General features: G+C 43.9%; 1 protein-coding gene across 1 annotated transcript in view; it reads left to right on the top strand.

The window, feature by feature from the left end:
- LOC130291910 (uncharacterized) overlaps positions 1-25,000 on the top strand; it is a 118,475-nt gene that overhangs the window by 28,654 nt on the left and 64,821 nt on the right. The window contains exons 3-7 of the mRNA XM_056541343.1: positions 64-286; positions 2,444-2,577; positions 12,848-13,028; positions 20,578-20,624; positions 21,928-22,031. Coding sequence (XP_056397318.1) covers positions 64-286; positions 2,444-2,577; positions 12,848-13,028; positions 20,578-20,624; positions 21,928-22,031 — 689 coding nt within the window. The remainder of the gene's footprint in view (positions 1-63; positions 287-2,443; positions 2,578-12,847; positions 13,029-20,577; positions 20,625-21,927; positions 22,032-25,000) is intronic.

Here is a 25,000-nt window from a genome sequence, read left to right as displayed (position 1 = left end):
TTTGAAAGGTGTGGTCACCTGTAATCGTAATTATCCAGCTTACTGTGTTTTTTTTCTTTACAGTGTCAAAGGCCATTTACAAGAAGTTTGTTTTCGATTGGCATACTCCGCCTGAGGAATTACAGAATCAGCCTTTGTATAAAGAGATTAACTCTGAGATACAGAATGTCTTCTTCAATATAAAACACAAAGCACATCCCTTGGAAGAATATAAAATAATTATATCCATTGCTTCTGGTTTTATTGCTCACTTTAAAAACAAGAGGGAAAAAAAGGTAACTTACAGGTAAGAGCAAAGATTGGTCACAAATAAAAGTTGTCTGCTACAGCTTGCTAAGATCCAGCCATTTTAGTTAATAAGGTTCAATCCTACTGTGTTGATCCAGAAGAAGGCAAAAAAGATTCCAAATATGAGACTAAATCCCTGGATCAATGACTCACTTACAGAAATCTAATAACTATAGTTTGTAGTATTATATTTTTCAAGAAAGGCATCTAGAACTTGTTCAATGAATCAACTCATGTCACAACATAGGGCTGTAGAAAAAGATTCTAGGAATTTTTCAGATAAAAAAGAATAACTAAGACAATAGCAGCTGTTTTGATCATTCAGGGTCTGGGTGCTCGCTGCAGAAGATGGAATTTTAAGTAAGTGTATGGATCCCATCTTATGCAGCAGTCAGAGATGAGAAGAAAAGGGTAGCCAAGCTTTTTATCTCGCTTGTTCTAACAATCATTGGGGTGGGGTATCTCTATGGCACTTTAAATACTGTATATAAAAAATCCCTAATGTCATGATTTAGGGGAAGGGAACAGGGAGTAGTGAGCCCTAAAGCTCCCCTAAGACCACTCTCCCTGCCTACTTGCCTAGACACCCTAGCGGTGAATGACAACTGGGCCCCGGTCCCTTCCTGTGCTAAAGTGCATGTGCGTAAGAGTCAAACAAAATAAACTGTACATGTTGGGAAACCAGTCAGGAACATAACGGGAATACTACAAAGCTTCAAACAGATATAACAGGCAGGATATAGCATACTAACAAACAGTTCAAAAACCAGGATTAAGATTAATGGCAGAAATGATAATATGAACAAGACTAGATATGAGGATAAGTATACAGCAGAAAAAAACAGGAGATGCAGGGGATGAACTGGTTAACTTAATATCAGAACACTAAACAGGTAAGGTACAGACACAAGACTAACTCACTCCTGGATAAACGGATTAGCACAAGGCTCAGAACAGGATACTAGCCTAGGAGATCCAGGATCAAACAAGGTCAAAACTGGACGGACAAACGCACTGTGTGAACATGGACTAGGCAACACAGCAAATACAGAATGAACAATACAAGAATACTAAAATCCGATAAAGGTACTAAAAAAACGCAGGCTAAAATCTAGATATCAAATAGGACAGTAAACCATGGTTAAAACTCATGAGTACATGTGCTCAAACAGACATAATATAATGCAAACATGGTCAGAGAAACAGGTGTAATTGCCATCCCAGAGCAGCACCTGTAGATGCCTTATATATCCTCCTAGGGCTGAACGGTTAACTCTTCCCAACCAGGGAGAATAAACACAGAAACACAGAAACTCAGAAACAAAACTAATGTCTGAACAGGACCCAAAGCATAAAAATACAAAACCCAGATGAACGGACATTACACCTAATATTTAAAATCCCCCCACTAAACAATTAAAAGTCTTCTAAAATCTTCTACAATAAAAAAAAAAAAACATAATTGGTATCTCTGCATGCATCACTGGAGATGTTCATTGTACCTATGTCCATGGGGCTTGCCTTAAAGGTGTACTTTGTTGCTAGACAGACATCTTATCCCCTAGCCATGGGATAGGGGATAAGATGTCTGATTGTGGGGGTCCTGCCACTGGGATCCCCCCGCGATCTCTGTGCAGACAGGAAATGTTCAGAACATCATGCTCCGAACACTGTGTGTCTGCACAGAGATCAAGAGGGGTCCCAGGGGCGGGACCCCCAAAATCAGACATCTTTTCCTCTATCCTACGGATAGAGGATAAGATGTCTAGCAATGGAGTACCTCTTTAAAGCATATCATTAAATGCTGTTAAAAACAGCTCAGGCAAGATGTCTGCTCCCATAATAATGTACTAAAAAGGAAATAGAAACAGTATCTGGCTCAAATCTGTAAAAAACACATTCACATTAAAAAGTACAGTATCTGCCTATATCCACCAATCATATTGCTTTGTTCATCATCAAAAAGGTAGGATTGGTTGAGCAACTTTTCCATATTCTGCTTGCACTAGCTTTGATAAATCCCTTCCACACAAATCATCAACCAGTGTTTATGACTGATAAGTGATATTTAAAGTAAATGTAAAGACTAAAAGCAAATACTGTAAATTTATTTGCATTTACATAACAAAATATCTCTTTTTCCAACATTTAACAGATTTAAAACACGTCAAGAAGAAGTTGATTTTATTAGAAAGCACATTACATGTCTTCTAGACTATTGGCTACCAGAATCAATGCAAAGAAATCGGCTTATTTATGTCTTCATAACTGAAATTCTATCAGTCAATGGTAAGATATAGTAAAAGGTGTGTGCAGCTCAACAACACAAACTTATCAGGTAAAAAGCTAGGTTAACTGAGGGGCACTAGATACCCAAGTGCCTAAAGTGGGTAAGATAAATGTGAATGCAAAAAGAGTTCAGTCCTCAGGCTCCACCTGTTCGGGATACGTGGGGGTGTGGTGCAGTGGGGGGGGGGGGGAGATAAGTATGAAGAAAGATATAGAAATTGAGGAGGGGGGGAAGGGTGGCAAAGAAAAATGTAGATGGAGAATAATAAGAAAAACAGAATTAGAAAGTGCTAGACAAGAGTAAGGAAAGTGTTGAACCATATACTGGGTAAATTGTTATTTTATTCAAATACAATAAAGTGGTCAAACGCAGTGAGGTGTGGCACAGAGCCCTTTGCGACCACCCCTCTCTGGAGATTAAATTTTATATAAATATTATGTAGTATGAAATCTACTGAAATAATGACCAATAAAATACTAAACACTAGATAGCATAAAAATCAGATAAAAATAGAATAAACATGTAGTTGTGCTAAAAAAGTAAATATGGAGTTCTATTGTAGAAGGAAAAGAAATAGTCTTGGTTTTCCAATGTAGTGCTTTCTCCTGGGAAACCTGGGTGGATAAATGGGGGGAAAAATCCTTTTTACTGCTGCGATGATCCTGTGAGCGCGCAGGTCTGGCGAACACAGCCAACCCTTCTGCCACTGCAGGAGCTGCCTGCATACTTACTGCAGGATCAACGAACAGTTGTCCAACATCTGGGGTCATGTTTAGGGAATCCTTCTTATATGCTCCACCTGACAATGCACATGGTTGATTTTTGTAACTGCTAAGGGGGTTTATTTGCTGCTTAGTTTAATCTATAACGGACTTTCTATGAGATGGATTTAATTGAGGGTTTGATTACTTAGCAAATATAAGCCGACATGTCTTTGCTCAAGGCTTATACTAATGCACCCTTTTATCTTATTGGGTAGCATTAAGGCTTCACCTGTGAGGCCTGCTATAAATGAACCAACAAGGTTGGGGCTTGTAGCCAGTCTCTCCTCTCCCATTGTATGTGTGCTCAGTTCACACTGGAGATAACTGGGGAGCAATCTGCAAGTCGGACCTAAGGCTGCTGTAAATTGGTTCCTGGTTTTATTTATCTGGCCAGGTAGGTTAGTTGGTAGGTCCCGCACCACTTGAGAAACCTTGGTGTGGTGTGCGGGCTCAGGTGTGTCCTTCATATAAGGATATACTGACTAATGTCTACATTTTACATCAGTTTTGAGGGTTAGCCAATGTCATTGTTTACATCTGCCACAGGAGTGAATCCATATTGTGATCCATAGGTGTGGGTTCTCCACTCCAATGTAGGTGCACAACTGCACTTGGGGTTGAGCACCTTGTATCACCTTTAGATCATGCTAATATAATTGTTTGATTACTTAGCCCCAATAATTTAAGGACACTCCCCTGATGACGTTGCAACTACATGCGATAGAAACGCGTTGGGAGAACCTATTTTGATGTTACTATATTCTGGGGACCTCTGATGTGCACATATGATGTAGTGCACTCCAGATAGTTTAATTGTCTATTTGAAATATTTTAGCTGCTTACATGAGGTTTGCTTTCTATAGACCATTATCTCGGCACATAGTAAGAACAGTGAATTTTTCTTTTTGTGTTTTAAGAGGAATATTAAAAGTCAAGTTTTAAAGCACCTTTTTTACAAAAAAAATGTTTGTAATGTTCATTTATTTGTTTTTGTATTTTTCTGTTTAGGTGTGTATTCACACACTAGTTTGTTCAGAGCAGTTTGCTATTCCACCTGGATAGGGAATAGTTAATGCTCTGATCGAATGAGAACTGGGATGGAGTTATTTAGCCAGAGTTCTCCTGCATTCTGGTGCTGGTTATTGAGTGCAATACTACTATGTCTATTTGGATTTATTATTGATGGCTACTCCTATAGAGGATTGAAGTGTCCAGTTTGTGTGTTCAGTGTGAACAGTGTTCTATAAATATATCCTGTGTATCTGGGCATCCCTATTACCTGTCCATGGGGACTTTGTGTCTACTGGAGGTTTTGCATAGGGAATGCAAATATTCCTTATTAGCGATAGATCCCTGTTTCTGGTCCATGGGGACTTTGTGTCTACTGTATGTTCTGGGGGATTATGCTATATTCCTGTCTGTTCCTAAAGTCTGTTGACTTATCCGTTTTCCTGTCTGGTGTTTTGTACTCTATTTTTATTAGTTCTTGATTTCAGATCTTTGGAGTTCTGTACATGACTGCTGATCTATAGTGTCCTCTGTTCATGACCACGGATCTATACTGTCCTCTGTTCACAACCTCTGAGTCCTCTGTTCATGACCGCTGATCCATAGTGTCCCCTGTGCTGCTCACTGATCTGTGTCCTCTGAACTTATACTATTGAGTTCCATGTTCCTGTTATGTTTCTGGTTTGTGACTGACTAATTTATTAGTATGTGTTTTTTCATTAGGCCCCTGCACTTTAGCTCAGGGAGAGACTGGCGCCCAGTTGTCAATCCACCGGTTAGGGTGGATGGGCAAGTAGTCAGGGAGAGCGGTTTTAGGGTAAGTTTAGGGCTCAGTGTGAATTCGGGTAGAAAAACAGACATGGTGCACATCTACAATCTTGTATAATGATCTGATTGCTTCTCAGCATAATATCAAAAACTAACAGGTTGTTAGTATACATTTTTGATCAAAAAGTACAAGCCCACTCACCACGTCAAGGCCACCTATCCAGAGTGGGTCCCTAACGTCCCTAGCATAAAATGGTGCAGCACCGGGCGGCGACCACCACCGCCACAACACCAATGCCCACAGGGGGGAACGACCCACCGGCAGAGCGGCCCCAATGCCACTCAAACCAGTCTATGGGCCGCACCTCCCCGCAGACACGGCGCCACGGCAGCAACGGACACCGCACAGCACCACACCAGTGTGAACAAGGTGTAATAGCTCACTTACCATGCTCTCCCAGTGAGACTGGGAGGCTACTAGGAAAGAAATGGCCCATGTGTAGCTAACTACTACTTATATAGGGTTGGGCTGAGGGGGTGGGGAAGAGTGCAGCACATGTTAAAACAAAAAAAAGGAGGGGGATAGAAATCAGTGTGAATTCAGGTAGAAAAACAGACATGGTGCACATCTACAATCTTGTATAATGATCTGATTGCTTCTCAGCATAATATCAAAAACTAACAGGTTGTTAGTATACATTTTTGATCAAAAAGTACAAGCCCACTCGCCACGTCAAGGCGACCTATCCAGAGTGGGTCCCTAACGTCCCAAGCATAAAATGGCGCAGCACCGGGCGGCGACCACCACCGCCGCGACACCAATGCCCACGGGGGGGGACCCACCGGCAGAGCGGCCCCAATGCCACTCAAACCAGTCTATGGGCCGCATCCCCCCGCAGACACGGCAGCAACGGATGCCACACAGCACCACACCAGTGTGAACAAGGTGTAATAGCTCACTTACCATGCTCTCCCAGTCAGACTGGGAGGCTACTAGGAAAGAAATGGCCCATGTGTAGCTAACTACTACTTATATAGGGTTGGGCTGAGGGGGTGGGGAAGATTTCTATCCCCTCCTTTTTTTTTTTGTTTGAACATGTGCTGCACTCTTCCCCACCCCCTCAGCCCAACCCTATATAAGTAGTAGTTAGCTACACCTGGGCCATTTCTTTCCTAGCAGCCTCCCAGTCTGACTGGGAGAGCATGGTAAAGCTATTATACCTTGTTCACACTGGTATGGTGCTGTGCGGCGTCCGTTGCTGCCGTGGCGCCGTGTCTGCGGGGGGTGCGGCCCATAGACTGGTTTGAGTGGCATTGGGGCCGCTCTGCCGGTGGGTCGTTCCCCCCTGTGGGCATTGGTGTAGCGGCGGTGGTGGTCGCCGCCCGGTGCTGCGCCATTTTATGCTAGGGACGTTAGGGACCCACTCTGGATAGGTCGCCTTGATCTGCCGAGTGGGCTTGTACTTTTTGATCAAAAATGTATACTAACAACCTGTTAGTTTTTGATATTATGCTGAGAAGCAAGCAGATCAATATACAAGATTGTAGATGTGCGACCATGCCTGTTTTTCTACCCGAATTCACACTGTAAGTTTAGGGCTTACTCTCCCTGTCCCCTGGTTGGTCCCTGACAGATGTGGTCAGCTGGTGTTAGATTCATGATCCTGTGGGGAAAGATGTTTCCTAGAATACTACAATGTAGTGTGATGCAAGCACTATGTGCCGTGCCCAGATTCCCTGTGGGAAAAGAGGTCTATGTTCCAGATGAGGTCAGAAGACCGATCCTTCTTATGATTTGCCTTTCCTATAAGAGAAAAAGTTCAAAGGGACTGTGTCCCCCTCACCCGTGATTCTGTGAGTTGCTGTAGATCTCGTTGCTCTACCGCCGTCAGTGCTGCAAGCTGACACAGGCGGTCATCCAATAGGCAAGCCTTCCCCTGCTGCGAGCGCTGAGGGGGAGCGGGTAATGAGCTGGGCAGGTCCGCGTGTTGCTCATGTGAGTCAGTGGTTCTGTGTGTTAGTGACGTCCCAGGATATTCAGTCTCGTGATGAAGTCTGCATGAACTGCTAGTGGTGGCAGGGGTCAATTAAAGTCCACACGCATTTCAGGTGTCTGCTGCTCCTTTCTTTAGTGGCTGTATACCTTAAGGGAAAAGTGGGATGGATTTCAGCAAATATCGCTGTTCTTGAAGTCAGGAGAAAAAAGTGTATTATATAAAAAAAAACAAATGGTATCATCATAGGCAATATCTGAGGTTGATCAAAATCTGTAATAATCATAAACAGACTATGTAAGCAGACACATAATCTCCAGCATTAATAACAGGGGTCAATTCCTGTAAAAAAAAGTGAGGGAACTCACCCATGATTTCCACTCAAGGGCTGGTCCTGCTAATGGGAATGGTGTTCCTGCTCTGGAAAAAGTGCAGGAACTAAGTTCCCATGCGTTCCTGCAGGACTTGACCCCTGATTAATAACATATGTGGGGATAATGTATGGTGGTGGGTATTGATGCCATACATATAGCTGGGGTATTGGTCACATATAGGTATAATTTACAATGATAGGTATGTGTACGTGTGTAAAGAAGGGAAGGTAAGGTGATATTGTGTGCTAATGTGCATGCGTGTATGGAAGGTGGAAGTGAGGGTGCTTAATAATGATGACAAAGAACCAAATCTCCAGGATTGGTGTAGACTGAAATTGAAAAAATTAATGAATAAATAAAAAATTGTGGCTAAAAATAGTAATGAGCATGATAATCATGAGCTAATCATGAGCTAGAAAATGTGGTGAAAATAGATATAATAATAAATAAATAAATAAATTAAAAACGCTAACGAAAACAAAAATAGAAATACAAATATAAAATGGTTAAAATAAAATGCATATGGAGATAAAAATAGGGGGTGTTTCTCATACATATAGGTGCATATACATGAATATAAATATAAGTGTGGGTGGCTTACCGTATATACTCGAGTATAAGCCGAGTTTTTCAGCACGATTTTTCGTGCTGAAAACACCCCCCTCGGCTTATACTCGAGTGATCTCTCCACCCGCAGTGGTCTTCAACCTGCGGACCTCCAGAGGTTTCAAAACTACAACTCCCAGCAAGCCCGAGCAGCCATCGGCTGTCCGGGCTTGCTGGGAGTTGTAGTTTTGAAACCTCTGGAGGTCCACAGGTTGAAGACCACTGCGGCCTTCGACATCATCCAGCCCCCTCTCACCCCCTTTAGTTCTGTACAGTACTCACCTCCGCTCGGCGCTGGTCCGGTGCTGCAGGACTGTCCGGTGAGGAGGTCGTCCGGTGGGATAGTGGTTCCGGGCTGCTATCTTCACCGGGGGGGCCTCTTCTCCGCGCTTCGGGCCCGGCCCCAGAATAGTCACGTTGCCTTGACGACGACGCAGAGGTACGTTCATTACCAACGTCCTTCTGCGTCATCGTCAAGGCAACGCCTCTATTCTGGGCCTGAAGCGCGGAGAAGAGGCGCCCCCGGTGAAGATAGCAGCCCGGAACCACTATCCCACCGGACAACCTCCCCACCGGACAGTCCTGCAGCACCGGACCAGCGCCGAGCAGAGGCGAGTACTGTACAGAACTAAAGGGGGTGAGAGGGGGCTGGATGATGTCGAATCCGCAGTGGTCTTCAACCTGCGGACCTCCAGAGGTTTCAAAACTACAACTCCCAGCAAGCCCGGACAGCCGATGGCTGCCCGGGCTTGCTGGGAGTTGTAGTATTGAAACCTCTGAAGGTCCGCAGGTTGAAGACCACTGAGGGCGGATAGTTCACAAGAGGATGATGACAAGAGGATGATGAAGGGCGGGTGTGGGATGATGACAAGGGGATGATGAATGTGGGTGGGGATGATGACAAGGGCATGATGTCGGGGGGGTGGGATGATGACAAGGGGATGATGAAGGGGGGTGGGGATGATGACAAGGGGATGATGAAGGGGGGGTGTGGGATGATGACAAGGGGATGATGACAGGTGATGATGATGAGGGTCTGGATGATGACAGGCGGTGATGATGATGAGGATGTTAATGACGGGGGTCTGGATGATGATAGGGGGGGATGATGTATTTCCCACCCTAGGCTTATACTCGAGTCATTAACTTTTCCTGGGATTTTGGGGTGAAATTAGGGGCCTCGGCTTATACTCGGGTCGGCTTATACTCGAGTATATACGGTATTTCCCATTTAAAACAATTGGATGTTGATTTCACATTCTGAGTTTTCTTGGGGAAGTTTGTCACCTTGCAGTAGCTACATAGGCCACATTGCTAAAAACCTTTCTATACCTTTCTTCATACTTCTTTTTTCCCTCTCTCTTTTGTATCACTGCATGCAACATTGTCTAAACTAATAAGATATAACATTACCAATCCCTTATGGTGAATGACGTAAACAAAAATAAAATTCAAAATTCTGGAATTTCGGGAATTTTGGTCACATCAAATCCCAGAAATAATTGAATATTCCAGTCAAAAACTATTAAAGGCCATACACAGGAGGGCCATCAACAGTAGACAGCTGCCAGCCCCGCTAATAAGTGGATTGGCACAGCCACAGTGTTCGAGATAAACAATATATGGGAGCTGGAAGCCTCAACTCCATACATGATTTGTAGTGGTGGCTCTGAGTTACTGCAGAGCATCTCTTATTGAAGTGTAAGAAAGATGTCCTGCATGAACCCATCACCACCACTACAAACAAAGTCATGACTTAAACTATTGATGGCCCTTCCTGTTTATGTTTTTTAATAGTTTTGAATTAACCATTAATGGCCTATGCTGTGGATTGGCCATCAATATTTTTTGGTCGGAAAACCCCTTTAACCCTAATTATGGTAAATAGCGGTCATTATTTTGTTAGGTTATGCTATTTTCTTGCTTCCATCATGGTAAAATATTTATCAGTCATCTTAGGGTACTCATAAGCCTGTATAAACCAACCCAAGACAGAATTGTAAGGGATAATTAATACATGGCTGCTTTGTCTACTGTTTCTGGTATTTCCGTCCACTTCTCTCTATGACACAGTCATCCAATGTGATGAGTTTACTCTCTGTCTGACAATGCATAACAAAAATCTTCAGATAATATCAATTCACATGCTCAAAGATGCCTGGTTTTAAGCTAAAATAAATTGTACTCAATTGCTTAGCATTCAACATATACTCAAGGGTAGCTATAGCAGATACAAGGTGGCAGGTGGGGTGTTTTTTACAGAAAAATACGACAACTAGGGTGCTATAGTTAACACAATAATACGGACCCCTACTAACTATGACGAACTACGATAAAAGAAAAATTCTCTGTACCTACAGGGTTGCTTAAAATTCTTGTTAATAGAGGCTAGACTGGAATTGTTGAAGGATATTAATATTTGTGCCTTTATACAGGACTCTTGAACGATGGCCCACCAGAAAAAAACATACCGTATATACTCGAGTATAAGCAGAGTTTTTCAGCACGATTTTTCGTGCTGAAAACGCCCCCCTCGGCTTATACTCGAGTGAACTCTCCGCCTGTCAATCCCTTCTCAGTGGTCTTCAACCTGCGGACCTCCAGATGTTGCAAAACTACAACTCCCAGCATACCCGGACAGCCATCCGCTGTCCGGGCATGCTGGGAGTTGTAGTTTTAAAACATCTGGAGGTCCGCAGTTTGAAGACCACTGCGGCCTTCGTCATCATCCAGACCCCCCTTTAGTTTTCTACTCACCTCCCCTCGGTGGGAAGGAAGGGTGAGCTTATCCGGGCCATCTATGCTGCAGGGACCGTCCGGTGGGGAGGGTTAGTCGTTCCGGGCTGTCCATTTTCACCGGGAGGCCCTCTTCTCCGCTCCGGGCCGGCCATGGACTAGTGACGTTGCCTTGATGACGACACACAGAGACGTTCATGCGCATGAACGTCCCTGTGCGTCGTCATCAAGGCGACATCACTAGTCCGGGGCCGGCCCGGAGCGGAGAAGAGGGCCTCCCGGTGAAAATGGACAGCTCGGAACGACTAACCCTCCCCACCGGACGGTCCCTGCAGCATAGATGGCCCGGATAAGCTCACCCTTCCTTCCCACCGAGGGGAGGTGAGTAGAAAACTAAAGGGGGGGTCTGGATGATGACGAAGGCCGCAATGGTCTTCAATCTGCGGACCTCCAGATGTTTTAAAACTACAACTCCCAGCATGCCCGGACAGCGGATGGCTGTCCGGGTATGCTGGGAGTTGTAGTTTTGCAACATCTGGAGGTCCGCAGGTTGAAGACCACTGATGAAGGGATTGACAGGTGGTGATGATGAAGGGGGGGAATGATGACAGGGGTGATGATGACGGGCGTCTGGATGATGACAGGGGGATGATGACAGGGGGATGATGACGGGGGTGATGATGACAGGGTGATGATGACAGGGTGATGATGACGGGGGTGTTAATGACGGGGTCTGGATGGTGACATGGGGGGATGATGTATTTCCCACCCTAGGCTTATAGTCGAGTCAATAACTTTTTTTTCCTGTTTTTTGGGGGGTGAAATTAGGGGCCTCGGCTTATATTCGGGTCGGCTTATACTCGAGTATAATATGGTATATTGCGCAGTAAAAAAAACTTTTAGAACAAAACACCTGGCACTCAAATAGTGCAATGTGAGTTTTATTTCATACGCAATCCAAATTGGATAACGTTTCGGGCAAATATTCTGATCCTGGATTGCTGCAGAGTAAGATGTTCAGACGGCCTAAAACCGTGGTGTGGGCAAATATGAAGTGCGACCTAAGTCCCAAGTGAATCTGTGATCCGTGATCTGATGAAGGTCAATGTTTGACTGAAACATTATCTAATTTGGATTGCGTATGAAATAAAACTCACATTGCATTATTTGAGTGCCAAGTGTTTTGTTCTATGAATTTAAAGAGTGGGAGCCTTCTTGAGCACCATTGAAAGGATTAAGAGTGCCATATTCTACTACATTGGTGTAAAAAAAAAAAAAAACTTTTGACATGTTGCCCAGAAATGTCAAAAGTTTAGATTGCATTAGGTCTCAGAAGTGAAGTTTTTAAATGATTGTAACGCTTTTCCTTTCTCACTGGGAGCTATTTATAAAACTAATACTGGAATACTAGGACACATTAAAAGGTTCATGTCTACTAAGGTTGTTGCATTTTTTAATTGTTTTAAACTATGGTAATGAAATCTACATATCGAGCTACAATCTACAAAGCTGTTTATCTAAATGTGAGAAAAATATTTTTTATATTGTAAATTTAGTTGATGCATGTGTTATCTACTTAAAGGGATAATGCAGCGAAAACTAACTTATCCCCAATCCACAGGATAGGGGATAAGTGTCAGATCGCAGGGGGGTCCGACCACTGGGACCCCCCATGATCTCCTAAATGGTCTCAGCTCTCTGAGAGGAGTGTGTGCTGGGATTGGCACGCGCCCCATTCATTTCTATGAGGCTCAAGCCTCTTCAATGCTCCCATAGAGAATGAATGGAGTGCATGTAGACCCAGCACGTGCTCCTCTCAGAAAGCCGGGCCTGTTCAGGAGATCGCAGAGGGTCCCAGGGATTGGACCCCCCGCGATCTGACACGTATCCCCTATTCTGTGGATAGGGATAAGTTACTTTTCGCTGCAGTGCCCCATTTAAACAGGATTTTACAATCTGAAAAATAATTTGTAACTGATTTAAACTTTTTTTTTTTTTTTTTGCACAATTTCTTTTCAGTCTTAGAACAAATGATCAAAATTTTTTCAGAATTTACAAGTATAAATGAAGCAATAGTGCAGGCCTTGGATGATAACCCAGCCACTGAGCAGAAAGAAGATTCTGGCAAGTGTGATGAAATAGCTTCTGTCAACACATCCGATGAATCTTACACAATCATGGAAAGTGATATTACATCCAGGTAATAAAAAACAATCAGCCCTAGACCTCTACAGTAACATAGATACAAAACACATGTATCTTGTTAGGGGATGTTCACACTGAGGAATTAGAGAAGAGTTTACTCGAGTAATTCTGCTCGCTTTTTCTGCTCCAATTTATCCTTAAATAAAAGTTTCATTGACTCCAATGGACTTTTTGCTGCCCTATTCTCACTGAGGAATTTCTGCTAGCAGAATTCCCACGCTAAATTAAAAAAAAAAAAAAAGTGACCCCTTTTAACCACTTCCCTAATAAAACTTTGAATCACCCCCCTTTTCTCATTAACCCCTTAAGGACGCAGGACATAAATGTACGTCCTGGTGAGGTGGTACTTAACGCACCAGGACGTACATTTACGTCCTGTGCATAACCGCGGGCATTGGAGCGATGCCCGTGTCATGCGCGGCTGATCCCGGCTGCTGATAGCAGCCAGGGACCCGCCGGCAATGGCCGACGCCCGCGATCTCGCGGGCGTCCGCCATTAACCCCTCAGGTGCCGGGATCAATACAGATCCCGGCATCTGCGGCAGTTCGCGATTTAAATGAACGATCGGATCGCCCGCAGCGCTGCTGCGGGGATCCGATCATTCATAACGCCGCACGGAGGTCCCCTCTCCTTCCTCCGTGCGGCTCCCGGCGTCTCCTGCTCTGGTCTGTGATCGAGCATAGAACAGAAGATCGCCGATAACACTGATCTGTTCTATGTCCTATACATAGAACAGATCAGTATTAGCAATCATGGTATTGCTATGAATAGTCCCCTATGGGGACTATTCAAGTGTAAAAAAAAATGTAAAAGTAAAAGTAAAAAAAAAGTGAAAAATCCCCTCCCCCAATAAAAAAGTAAAATGTCCGTTTTTTCCTATTTTACCCCCAAAAAGCGTAAAAAACATTTTTTATAGACATATTTGGTATCGCCGCATGCGTAAATGTCCGAACTATTAAAATAAAATGTTAATGATCCCGTACGGTGAACGGCGTGAACGAAAAAAAATAAAAAAAGTCCAAAATTCCTACTTTTTTAATACATTTTATAAAAAAAAAATTATAAAAAATATATTAAAAGTTTTTTATATGCAAATGTGGTATCAAAAAAAAGTACAGATCATGGCGCAAAAAATGAGCCCCCATACCGCCACTTATACGGAAAAATTAAAAAGTTAGAGGTCATCAAAATAAAGGGATTATAAACGTACTAATTTGGTTAAAAAGTTTGTGATTTTTTTTAAGCGCAACAATAATATAAAAGTATATAATAATGGGTATCATTTTAATCATATTGACCCTCAGAATAAAGAACACATGTCATTTTTACCATAAATTGTACGGCGTGAAAACAAAACCTTCCAAAATTAGCAAAATTGCGTTTTTCGTTTTAATTTCCCCACAAAAATAGTGTTTTTTGGTTGCGCCATACATTTTATGATATAATGAGTGATGTCATTACAAATGACAACTGGTCGCGCAAAAAACAAGCCCTCATACTAGTCTGTGGATGAAAATATAAAAGAGTTATGATTTTTAGAAGGCGAGGAGGAAAAAATGAAAACGTAAAAATTAAATTGTCTGAGTCCTTAAGGGGTTAAAAAGAAAAAAAAAGTGTAAATAAAAATAAACCTATCTGGCATCGCCGCGTGAGGAAATGTCCGAATTATAAAAATATATTGTAAATTAAACTGCACGGTCAATAGCGCACACGCAAATAAATTCTAAAGTTCAAAATAGCGTATTTTTGGTCACTTTTTATATAGTGAAAAAATTAATAAAAAGCGATCAAAAAGTCTGAATAATACAAAAATGGTACTGCTAAAAACTTCACGGCACACATACCACCTCATACGTGGAAAAATAAAAAAGTTATAGGCGTCAGAAGATGACAATTTTAAACGTATAAATTTTTCTGCATGTAGTTATGATTTTTTTCAGAAGTACAACAAAATCAAACCTATATAAGTAGGGTATCATTTTAATCGTATGGACCTACAGAATAAAGAGAAGGTGTCATTTTTACAGGTTTTTTTTTTTTTAATTTTGTCTCACAATGATTTTTTTTTCCATTTCACCGTAGATGTTTGGGTAAAATGACTGATGTTATTACAAAGTAGAATTGGTGGTGCAAAAAATAAGCCATCATATGAATTTTTAGGTGCAAAATTGAAAGAGTTGTGATTTTTTAAAGGTAAGGAGGAAAAAATGAAAGTGCAAAAACAGAAAAACCCCTGGTCCTTAAGGGGTTAATGGAAGGGAGAAAACGGCAAAAAAAGATTTTTCTGATTGAAATTATTTCTCTTCAATTCTCAGTGTGAACATACATTTTAAAGGAGTTGTTCTCAATGAAATACCGTATTTATCGGCGTATAACACGCACTTTTTAGGCTAAAATTTTTAGCCTAAAGTCTATGTGCGTGCTATACGCCGATACACCCCCAAGAAAGGCAGGGGGAGAGAGGCCGTCGCTGCCCGCTTCTCTCCCTCTGCCTTTCCTGGGGTCTAGAGCCCTGCTGCCAGCCCTTCTCTCCCGCTGGCTATCGGCACCGCTGCCCGTTCTGTCCCCCTGACTATCGGTGCCGGCGCCCCATTGCCGGCGCCGATAGCCAGGGGGAGAGAAGCGGCTTCGACAGCCAGGGGGAGAGAAAGGGCAGCGGCACCCATTGCCGGCGCCGCTGCCCCGTTGCCTCCCCCCATCCCCGGTGGCATAATTACCTGGGTCTGGTCCGCGCTGCTGCAGGCCTCCGGCGTGCGTCCCCGGCATCGTTGCTATGCGCTGCACGTGCATGACGTCAGTGCGCCGCGCCGTGCATAGCAACGACGCAGGGGACGCGCGCCGGAGGCCTGCAGCAGCGCGGACCCGACCCAGGTAATTATGCCACCGGGGATGGGGGGAGGCAACGGGGCAGCGGCGCCGGCAATGGGTGCCGCTGCCCCTTCTCTCCCCCTGGCTGTCGGCGCCGCTTCTCTCCCCCTGGCTATCGGCGCCAGCACCGATAGTCAAGGGGACAGAACGGGCAGCGGCACCGATAGCCAGGGGGAGAGAAGGGCCGGCAGCAGGGCTCTAGACCCCAGAAAAGGCAGGGGGAGAGAAGCGGGCAGCGACGGCCTCTCTCCCCCTGCCTTTCCTGGGGGTGTATCGGGGTATACACGCGCACACACGCACCCTCATTTTACCATGGATATTTGGTTAAAAAACTTTTTTTACCCAAATATCCTTGGTAAAATGAGGGTGCGTGTTATAGGCCGATGCGTGGTATACCCCGATAAATACGGTATTTTATTTCCCTATCAGATTACCAAAAAAAATAAAATTAAATAAAATACCAAAAAAATATCTATATATATATGTATATATGTATGTATATATATATATATATATGTGTATAAAAAGCAAAATCATCGGTAGTTGCAGTATCTGTAATACCTTTTTTATTGGACTAACAAGATTTTGTAGAGACAAGCTTTCGGGATTCCAAGGGGAAAGCACACGTTCTATCTCACAAAATAATCAGGGGTTAAAATAACATATGTGGAGAAAGGACATTAAGTTGGGCCATAAATTGTATAGCTATAGGACGATAGATACAGATAAGGATGAGGGGGGGGGCTGGAGAGCAGAGGTGAGAACGGTGAATACGCTGGACAGAGGAGAAAGGACAATTTTACTACAGAACCATAGACTGAAGATAAGACTTAGACAGGGGAGGGGGAGCAGGGGTGTAATGGTGTCAGAGCAGGGAGAGGGAAGACAGTTTAGCACAGGTTATAGGAAATTTTGATAATGGGATAAGAAGCTTAAATCCACATTAAGTCCTCTGTTCTTGGAGTCATAAAAAACTATCATTTTGGCCTTCAGACAACCACCCAACTTAAAACAAAAGCTGGTCAATAGGAAACTACCCCCAGAAACATCAGATACAGACAATGGGACCAAACCCTGCACCAAACCACGCTGTAAACTCTGTCAACACATCTGCACAAATTCTGAGGCCTCCCACAACAACAAGACTTACAACATCAAGGGACAATACTCCTGCACCACAGAGAATGTAGTCTACATGATACAATGCACCAAGTGTGACCTGGGATGTAACATTGGTGAGACCAATCAGCCACTCAATAAAAGGATGAACCTCCACAGATTGTCCATCAACAACCATAGAGAAAAGGACTATTGCACCCCAGTTGGACACCATTTCACCCAAACAGGTCACTCCCTACAGGACCTCAAAATCAAGATCTTGAAAGGAAACTTCAAGAACATCCAGGAAAGAAAGACATTTGAAGCCAAAATGATAGTTTTTTATGACTCCAAGAACAGAGGACTTAATGTGGATTTAAGCTTCTTATCCCATTATCAAAATTTCCTATAACCTGTGCTAAACTGTCTTCCCTCTCCCTGCTCTGACACCATTACACCCCTGCTCCCCCTCCCCTGTCTAAGTCTTATCTTCAGTCTATGGTTCTGTTGTAAAATTGTCCTTTCTCCTCTGTCCAGCGTATTCACCGTTCTCACCTCTGCTCTCCTGCCCGCCCCCCTCATCCTTATCTGTATCTATCGTCCTATAGCTATACAATTTATGGCCCAACTTAATGTCCATTCTCCACATATGTTGTTTTAACCCCTGCACATTTTGTGAGATAGAACGTGTGTTTTCCCCTTGTGAGCTCAGAAATGCTTATGACTTGATAAAGGGAGGAATCCCAAAAGCTGGTCTCTACAAAATCTTGTTAGTCCAATAAAAAAGGTATTACAGATACTGCAACTACCGATGATTTTGCTTTTTGCATCACTGGACTAATACGGCTACTCCTAACTACTCTACATATATATATATATATATATATATATATATATATATATATAGAAAAAGCATCTAAATTATGCTGATAGGACAGGAGAGAGCAGGGAGGAGTCCTATCAGACAGGAGAGAGCACGGCGGAGTACTATCAGACAGGAGTGAGCAAAGAGGAGTCCTATCAGACAGGAAAAAGGACTCCTCTGTGCTCTATCCTGTCTGATAGTATTCCCCTATGCTCTCTCCTGTCTGATGGTACTCCTATGTGCTCTCTCCTGTCTGATAGTACTCCTCTGTGCTCTCTCCTGTCTGATAGGACTTCTCTGTGCTCTGTCCAGTCTGATAGGATCCCTCTGTGCTCTCTCCTGTCTGATAGGACTCCTCTGTGCTCTCTCCTGTCTGATAGTATTCCTCTGTGCTATCAGACAGGAGAGAGCACAGAGGGGTCCTATCAGACAGGACAGAGCACAGAGGAGTCCTATCAGACAGGAGAGAGCACAGAGGAGAGAACACAGAGGAGTGCTATCAGACAGGAGAGAGCACAGAGGAGTCCTAGCAGACCGGATAGAGCACATATGAGTCCTATCAGACAGGAGAGAGCACAGAGGAGTGCTATCAGACAGGAGAGAGCACAGAGGAGTGCTATCAGACAGGAGAGAGCACAGAGGAGTGCTATCAGACAGGAGAGAGCACAGAGGAGTGCTATCAGACAGGAGAGAACACAGAGGATTGCTATCAGACAGGAGAGAGCACAGAGGAGCGCTATCTGACAGGATAGAGCACAGAGGAGTCCTATCATACAGGAGAGAGCACAGAGGAGCACTATTAGACAGGAGAGAGCACAGAGGAGTACTATTAGACAGGAGAGAGCACAAAGGAGTGCTAGCCCACCCTCACTTACTGGACTTTGTCCGTGTCTGTGCTTCAGCTTGGAAAAAGCCATGATTTTATAGGCCATGATTTCTATAAAAAAGGGAATAAAACTTTCTTATGAAGTATATTAGAAAGGTTAACTCCTTAAGAACTTAGGGTGTACCTGTACGCCCTGAGTCCGCTCCCGTTCTATAATGCGGGACCACAGCAGGTCGGGCCCGGCCTCTTACAATGTAAGAGGCCGGGTCCCGTGGCTAATATCGTGTGGCACTGATCGCTGTGCAGTGCGCTATTAACCCTTTAAAAGCGGCGTTCAAAGTTGAATGCCGCGTCTAAAGTGAAAGTAAAACGTTGCCAGTTAGATCAGGGGGCTGTTCGGGATCGCCGAAGCTAAATTGTGGCATCCTGAACAGCTGTAGGACAGCAGGAGGGTCCCCTTACCTGCCTCCTGGTGTTCGATCGCCGAATGACTGCTCAGTGCCTGAGATCCTGCCATGAGCAGTGAAGCTGCAGAATCATTGATCAATGTAAAAGATCAGTGAGTGCAATGTTAGCCATATGGGGGCTATAACATTGCAAAAAAAAGTGGGAAAAAAAAGGGAATAAAGATCATTTAACCCCTTCCCTAATAAAAGTTTGAATCGCCCCCCTTTTCCCGTAAAAAAAACTAAAAAAACTGTGTAAATAAAAATAAACATACGCGCAAAAAAAATTCCAAAGTCCAAAATAGCGTATTTTTGGTCACTTTTTATATCATGAAAAAATTACATACAAAAATTGTACCGCTAAAAACTTCAGATCACGGCACAAAAAATGAGCCCTCATACCGCCCCATACGCAGACAAATAAAAAAGTTACAGGGGTCAGAAGATGACAATTTTAAACGTATACATTTTCCTGCATGTAGTTATGATTTTTTTCAGAAGTACAACAAAATCAAACCTACATAAGTAGGGCATCATTTTAATCGTATGGGCCTACAGAATAAAGAGAAGGTGTAATTTTTACCGAAAAATTTACAGTGTAGAGATGGAAGCCCCCAAAAATTACAAAATGGCGTTTTTCTTCAATTTTGTCACACAATTATTCTTTTTTCCATTTCGCCGTAGATTTTTGGGTAAAATGACTGATGTCATTACAAAGTAGAATTGGTGGCGCAAAAAATAATCCACATATGGATTTTTAGGTGCAAATTTGAAAGAAGGAAAGGTAAGGAGGAAAAAACAAAAGTGGAAAACACCCCGGGTCCTTAAGGGGTTAAGTACAACTTTCTGAAGATTTGTTTGGGATTTGTCTAATAAAATGCCTTTACATCCCAAATCTGCACACCCTTGAGATGTGTCTACTAAGAATTCTGGATGCACCTTCCCTAAAAATGTAAAAAGGTTCCTGTTAGATGGTTCTACATGTGCACTAAACAAGCTCCAATCTAGTATGGAGCCTTTTACATCACTTATTCATTGTGCTGGCATAGGTGCAAGAATGATTGTTATATCATTTGTAAGGGCCCATCACTTCCAGCATTGTCGGCTGCATGTTTCACATATCATTTATACAGGGTGCTGTCCAGTTTTCTATGATCTCTTCCAATATTTTTGTGTAAACTTTTGCATGAAAGTCTGAGTCCTGCTTCTTCCACCCACCCAACAGTTCCGACAGTCTGTAAATATAGAAGCTTTTTTCCACTGCCTGTAAGATAATTTTGATTTGTTTGTGAATTATTTTGTACTGGGTATTATTATTGTACCTAGAATACTGTATATCCCTGTATATAGACTGAGACGGGATGCATTTAAGACCTGACAAATCCAAGTTATTATACAAATATACTTATAATTTTGTTGTTGTGTTTGTGTTTATTGCAGGAAAATACAAAAAAAAGAAAAGAAGGGATTTAGAAAGAAATTCAAAGGTATAGGAACTCTGAATTGTACAGTATACATCACGTAAAGAATGTACAGTGATCCCCCGACCTACGATGGCCCCGACATACGATCATTTCAACATACGATGGCCTCTCAGAGGCCATCGCATGTTGAAGGCAGCATCAACATACGATGCTTTTGCATGTCAGGGCCATCGGATAAACGGCTATCCGGCAGAGCAGACTGCTTCAGCTGCCACTGGATAGCCGTTTACGGTGCCCCGTGTGGTCCGCTGACGATCACTTACCTGTCCTCGGGGCTCCGGCGCGTCCTCTTTGGGATCCCCTGCATCGTCGGCGCTCTTCATCGTCGCCATCACGTCGCTGCGCACGCCGTCCCGTCATCCAATAGGAGCGGCGTGCGTAGCGACGTGATGGCGGCGATGGAGAGCGAGGATGCCGGGGAAGCAGAGGCCTAGCCAGAGCGTCGGGGACACCCTGAGGACACGGCGACAGCGATGGAGGGCGACATCCAGGGCAGCGGTGACACGTGAGCAACGGGGACACGTGAGTATAACCTCCAATACCAGTGGTCTTCAACCTGCGGACCTCCAGATGTTGCAAAACTACAACTCCCAGCATGCCCGGACAGCCATTGGCTGTCCGGGCATGCTGGGTGTTGTAGTTTTGCAACATCTGGAGGTCCGCAGGTTGTAGACCACTGTCCTATACTTTACATTGCACGGATCCCTCAACATACGATGGTTTCAACAAACGATGGTCCACTTGGAACGGATTACCATCGTATGTTGAGGGACCACTGTACTTTACAGTGGCCTTCTGTCATCTATGTTTCAGGACATATGTGGACAACCCCATACTGGTGTACTGGTATCTAAATTAGATATCAAGTAGCTTGTTACTATTCATCAATAAACAATTACTAACAGGAAAGAAGATTTTCCATTTATACTGGCTGAGGAGATTGCCTCTAGCGACTTATATCACACATGTTTTAATTAAAGAGGCGTAAGGGTGTATTCACATGTACAGTATCCTCTGCATATTTGAAGCTGCAGATTTTATGCTGTGTTCAGTCAATTTGTTTACATTAAAATCTGCAGCATACATTCTGTGAATACACCCTAAACAGTCTGAAAGTTATCAGACTGCTGGTGTGACTTCACCCTCTATACCCCCCTAATTACATCCCTAAATTGTTTTATCAATAATAGCCATTACTAGATCAACATCTTCTAAATCTATTGCTTTGCATGATGACGGTTAATAGTGTTGATGTTCTCATAGAAAATAAAATAGTATTTTCTGCTAAAGTTCTACCTTATTTAAGGGCTTAAGTGGCTTAGAAAAAAAGGTCCAAAAACTGAAGCCGCGCCACAGTTCCGGTCATATTGTGCAGACATGGACAAAGATGTTGGTGACATTGTTGACGCGGTAAGTAGGCGAAAAAGACATGGGCCCTCATTTACTAAGAGTGGAGTGTAGGTTTCTTTGTGGGTTTTAATTCCCTACAATTTATTTTCCACAGTATTTACTAAGGTTTCCCTACATTTTCCACTTTCCCTACATTTTGCTTTTTTTTACACAAGCTCTGATCTGTCTGGTTTTCCTCAGCTCAAATCCATCACATTTTATGTGGAAACCTTAGTAAATATGTTGGGTTTTTGTGAAAATGTCGGGACCACACACCCTTTTCCCAGCGGCCATGCCCCTTTTTAATTTTTTATTTTTTTTGCAAAATGGAGAGTTAGTCGGGGTTTTTTTCAATTCTGGCGCAAAATCTGGCACAGACAGAATTTCTGGTGCAATGCGACAGAATCTGGCGCACAACTCAACAAAACATGTCGGGTTTGCAATAGTAAATGATAGGGATGCACCGATATATCGGCGGCCAATACATATCGGCCGAAAATAGCTATTTTGGGGAAATGCCGAAACAACCAAAAATTTGCCGATAATAACCAACCTCCCCTGCCCCCCACAGCACAAGTTACAAACACTGCCAGTGCCAGAGGCATAGCGTGGGGGGTGCAGGGTGGGCCGGCCACACCGGGCGCAACATCTGGGGGGGCGCGCTCTCTGGGATAGGAATACTTCTTTTTATGTGCCCGGGCCGGCTCCTGTGTGTTGCTGCAGGCGGGGGCCGACCAGAGCATATAAAAACTAATACTGTATACTAAAAACCAGGGGGCCTCCAGCTGTTGTAAAACTACAACTCCCAGCATGCCCGGACCGGCACATAAAAAGAAGTATTCCTATCCCGGACATCCCTGTGTCCTGAAAAATCTTTTTGGGACATAAGGATGTCCGCCGGTCACTCACCATTCCCCGGCTAGCGCGCGTCCTCCTTCGGTCCTTCGCTTCTCCGCCTCTATGGTTGTACACACCGCACGAGACATCCAACCATAGACGTCTCGTGCCGTGTGTACAACCATAGAGATGCAGGAGGACCGCAGGATCGTCGCAGGAGAACGCGCACTGGCCGGGGCCTGGTAAGTGACCGGCGGCGCGTCATCTTCTTCAGTGTTCCGGTCACTGCTCCTCCGGTCCCGGCACCTACTGCTATGATCCATAAGCCATAGCAGTAGATGTGACCCCGGGCCGGAGGAGCGGTGACCGGATCACTGTGGGGGCAGCAGTACAGACATACAGCCTCCAGCCATACACTGTATATGGCTGGAAGCTGTTTGTCTGTGGGGTGGGGGGAAGCTGCCTACTATTGTGGGGGAACTGCTGACCTAATGTGGGGGGGGGGGAGCTGCCTACAAATGTGGGGGGAGCTGCCTAATATTGTTGGGGGGAGCTGCCTAATATTGTGGGGGAACTGTCTACTATTGTGGGGAACCTGCCTACTATTGTGGGGGAAATGCTGACCTAATGTGGGGGAGCTGCCTACTATTGTGGGGGAACTGCTACTATTGTTGGGGAGCTGCCTACTATTGTTGGGGAGCTGCCTATTAATGTGGGGGAGCTGCCTACTATTGTGGGGGAGCTGCCTACTATTGTGGGGGAGCTGCCTACTATTGTGGGGTAGCTGCCTACTATTATTGGGGAGCTGCCTATTAATGTGGGGGAGCTGCCTACTATTGTTGGGGAGCTGCCTACTATTGTTGGGGAGCTGCCTATTAATGTGGGGGAGCTGCCTATTAATGTGGGGGAGCTGCCTACTATTGTGGGGGAGCTGCCTATTAATGTGGGGGAACTCCCGACCTAATGTGGGGGAGCTGGCAATCTAATGTGGGGGAATCTAATATAATGAGCGGAGCGCTGCATTTTACCAGAAGACGGGGAGAAGTCATTTTCGGTTTCGGTATCTGTTTCGGCCGGACATTTTTTTTTATTTCAGTTTCGTTTCTGAAATTTCCATTTCGGTGCACCTCTAGTAAATGAGGGCCATGATGTTTTTCTGTATGTTTTAGCTTTTCTTTTACCTTCTATTGAAAATACTAGTTGTGAAAAATTTGTCATTTTTGTAAATATTTTGTATTAAAGATCATCAGCATAATTTTGAATATAAAAATATTTCCTATTGGGGCTAATAGGAAGAAGCTTGGAATTAGAGCGTTTTACAGACTGAATCCCATATAAATAAACAAAAGCGGCAGTTATCTGTGGCACAGTCTACTAGCACTGTCGTGTTTTGTGCTTTTTGGCAGGAATTTGCAGCCAAGTTCATGAGGAGATGCTCTGTGGCTAGTGTCCATGCTGAGTTGCTCTGTTGTGTGTTTGAAGGAGTTTTCTGACAATTATAACATCCCTTGAAATCTTTGTTAAATGTAGAAATAACTTTTTTTTTATATAGTTGGGCCACATGGATTCCAACAGATTGTTGAAAACTCCTCTTAAAGGAGTAGTCTCATGCAAAAAAAAACTATCCCCCATCATCAGGATAGGGGAGAAGTTTTAGATCGTGGAGGGTCTTAGCACTGGGGCCCCCCTCGGCTTCCTATACGGAGCCCCTGCTCTCCCCTGGAGCCACGTGTCATGACTCCGCCAAGCCCCCTCCATATAGCTTTATGGGAGAGCTGATGATAGCCGAACGCCCTTCCTATAGAGATATATGGAGGGGGGTGTGGCGGCCCCCGCTTCGGGTGGGGGGTCGTGACGTGCCGCTCCAGAGGAGAGCCGGAGCTCCAGCGCTTGGACCTCCGGCAAACTAAAACTTATCCCCTAAGTTTTTTTTGCACGAGTCTTCTCCTTTAAACACCTTTTCGTTCATTTACTTCCTTTGCAGTTAAAGTTGGTAGGAGGTTCTTTGATTTTTTCCCAGATTGCTTGTAGACCTTAGATTATTTATTGGTACATGCAGGTAGGTCATCAGAATATTTGTAGCCCCACTTGTTTGTATGTTTTTCTAAGTGTTCACCATGGTTGTTCCTAAAAAGAACTTCATAAGTTGTTTT

The sequence above is a fragment of the Hyla sarda genome, chromosome 9 (assembly GCF_029499605.1).
Source record: "Hyla sarda isolate aHylSar1 chromosome 9, aHylSar1.hap1, whole genome shotgun sequence".
NCBI classification, from domain to species: domain Eukaryota; kingdom Metazoa; phylum Chordata; class Amphibia; order Anura; family Hylidae; genus Hyla; species Hyla sarda.
The sequence above is the reverse complement of the archived record's forward strand: the minus strand, read 5'-3'. Positions and strand labels throughout refer to the sequence as shown.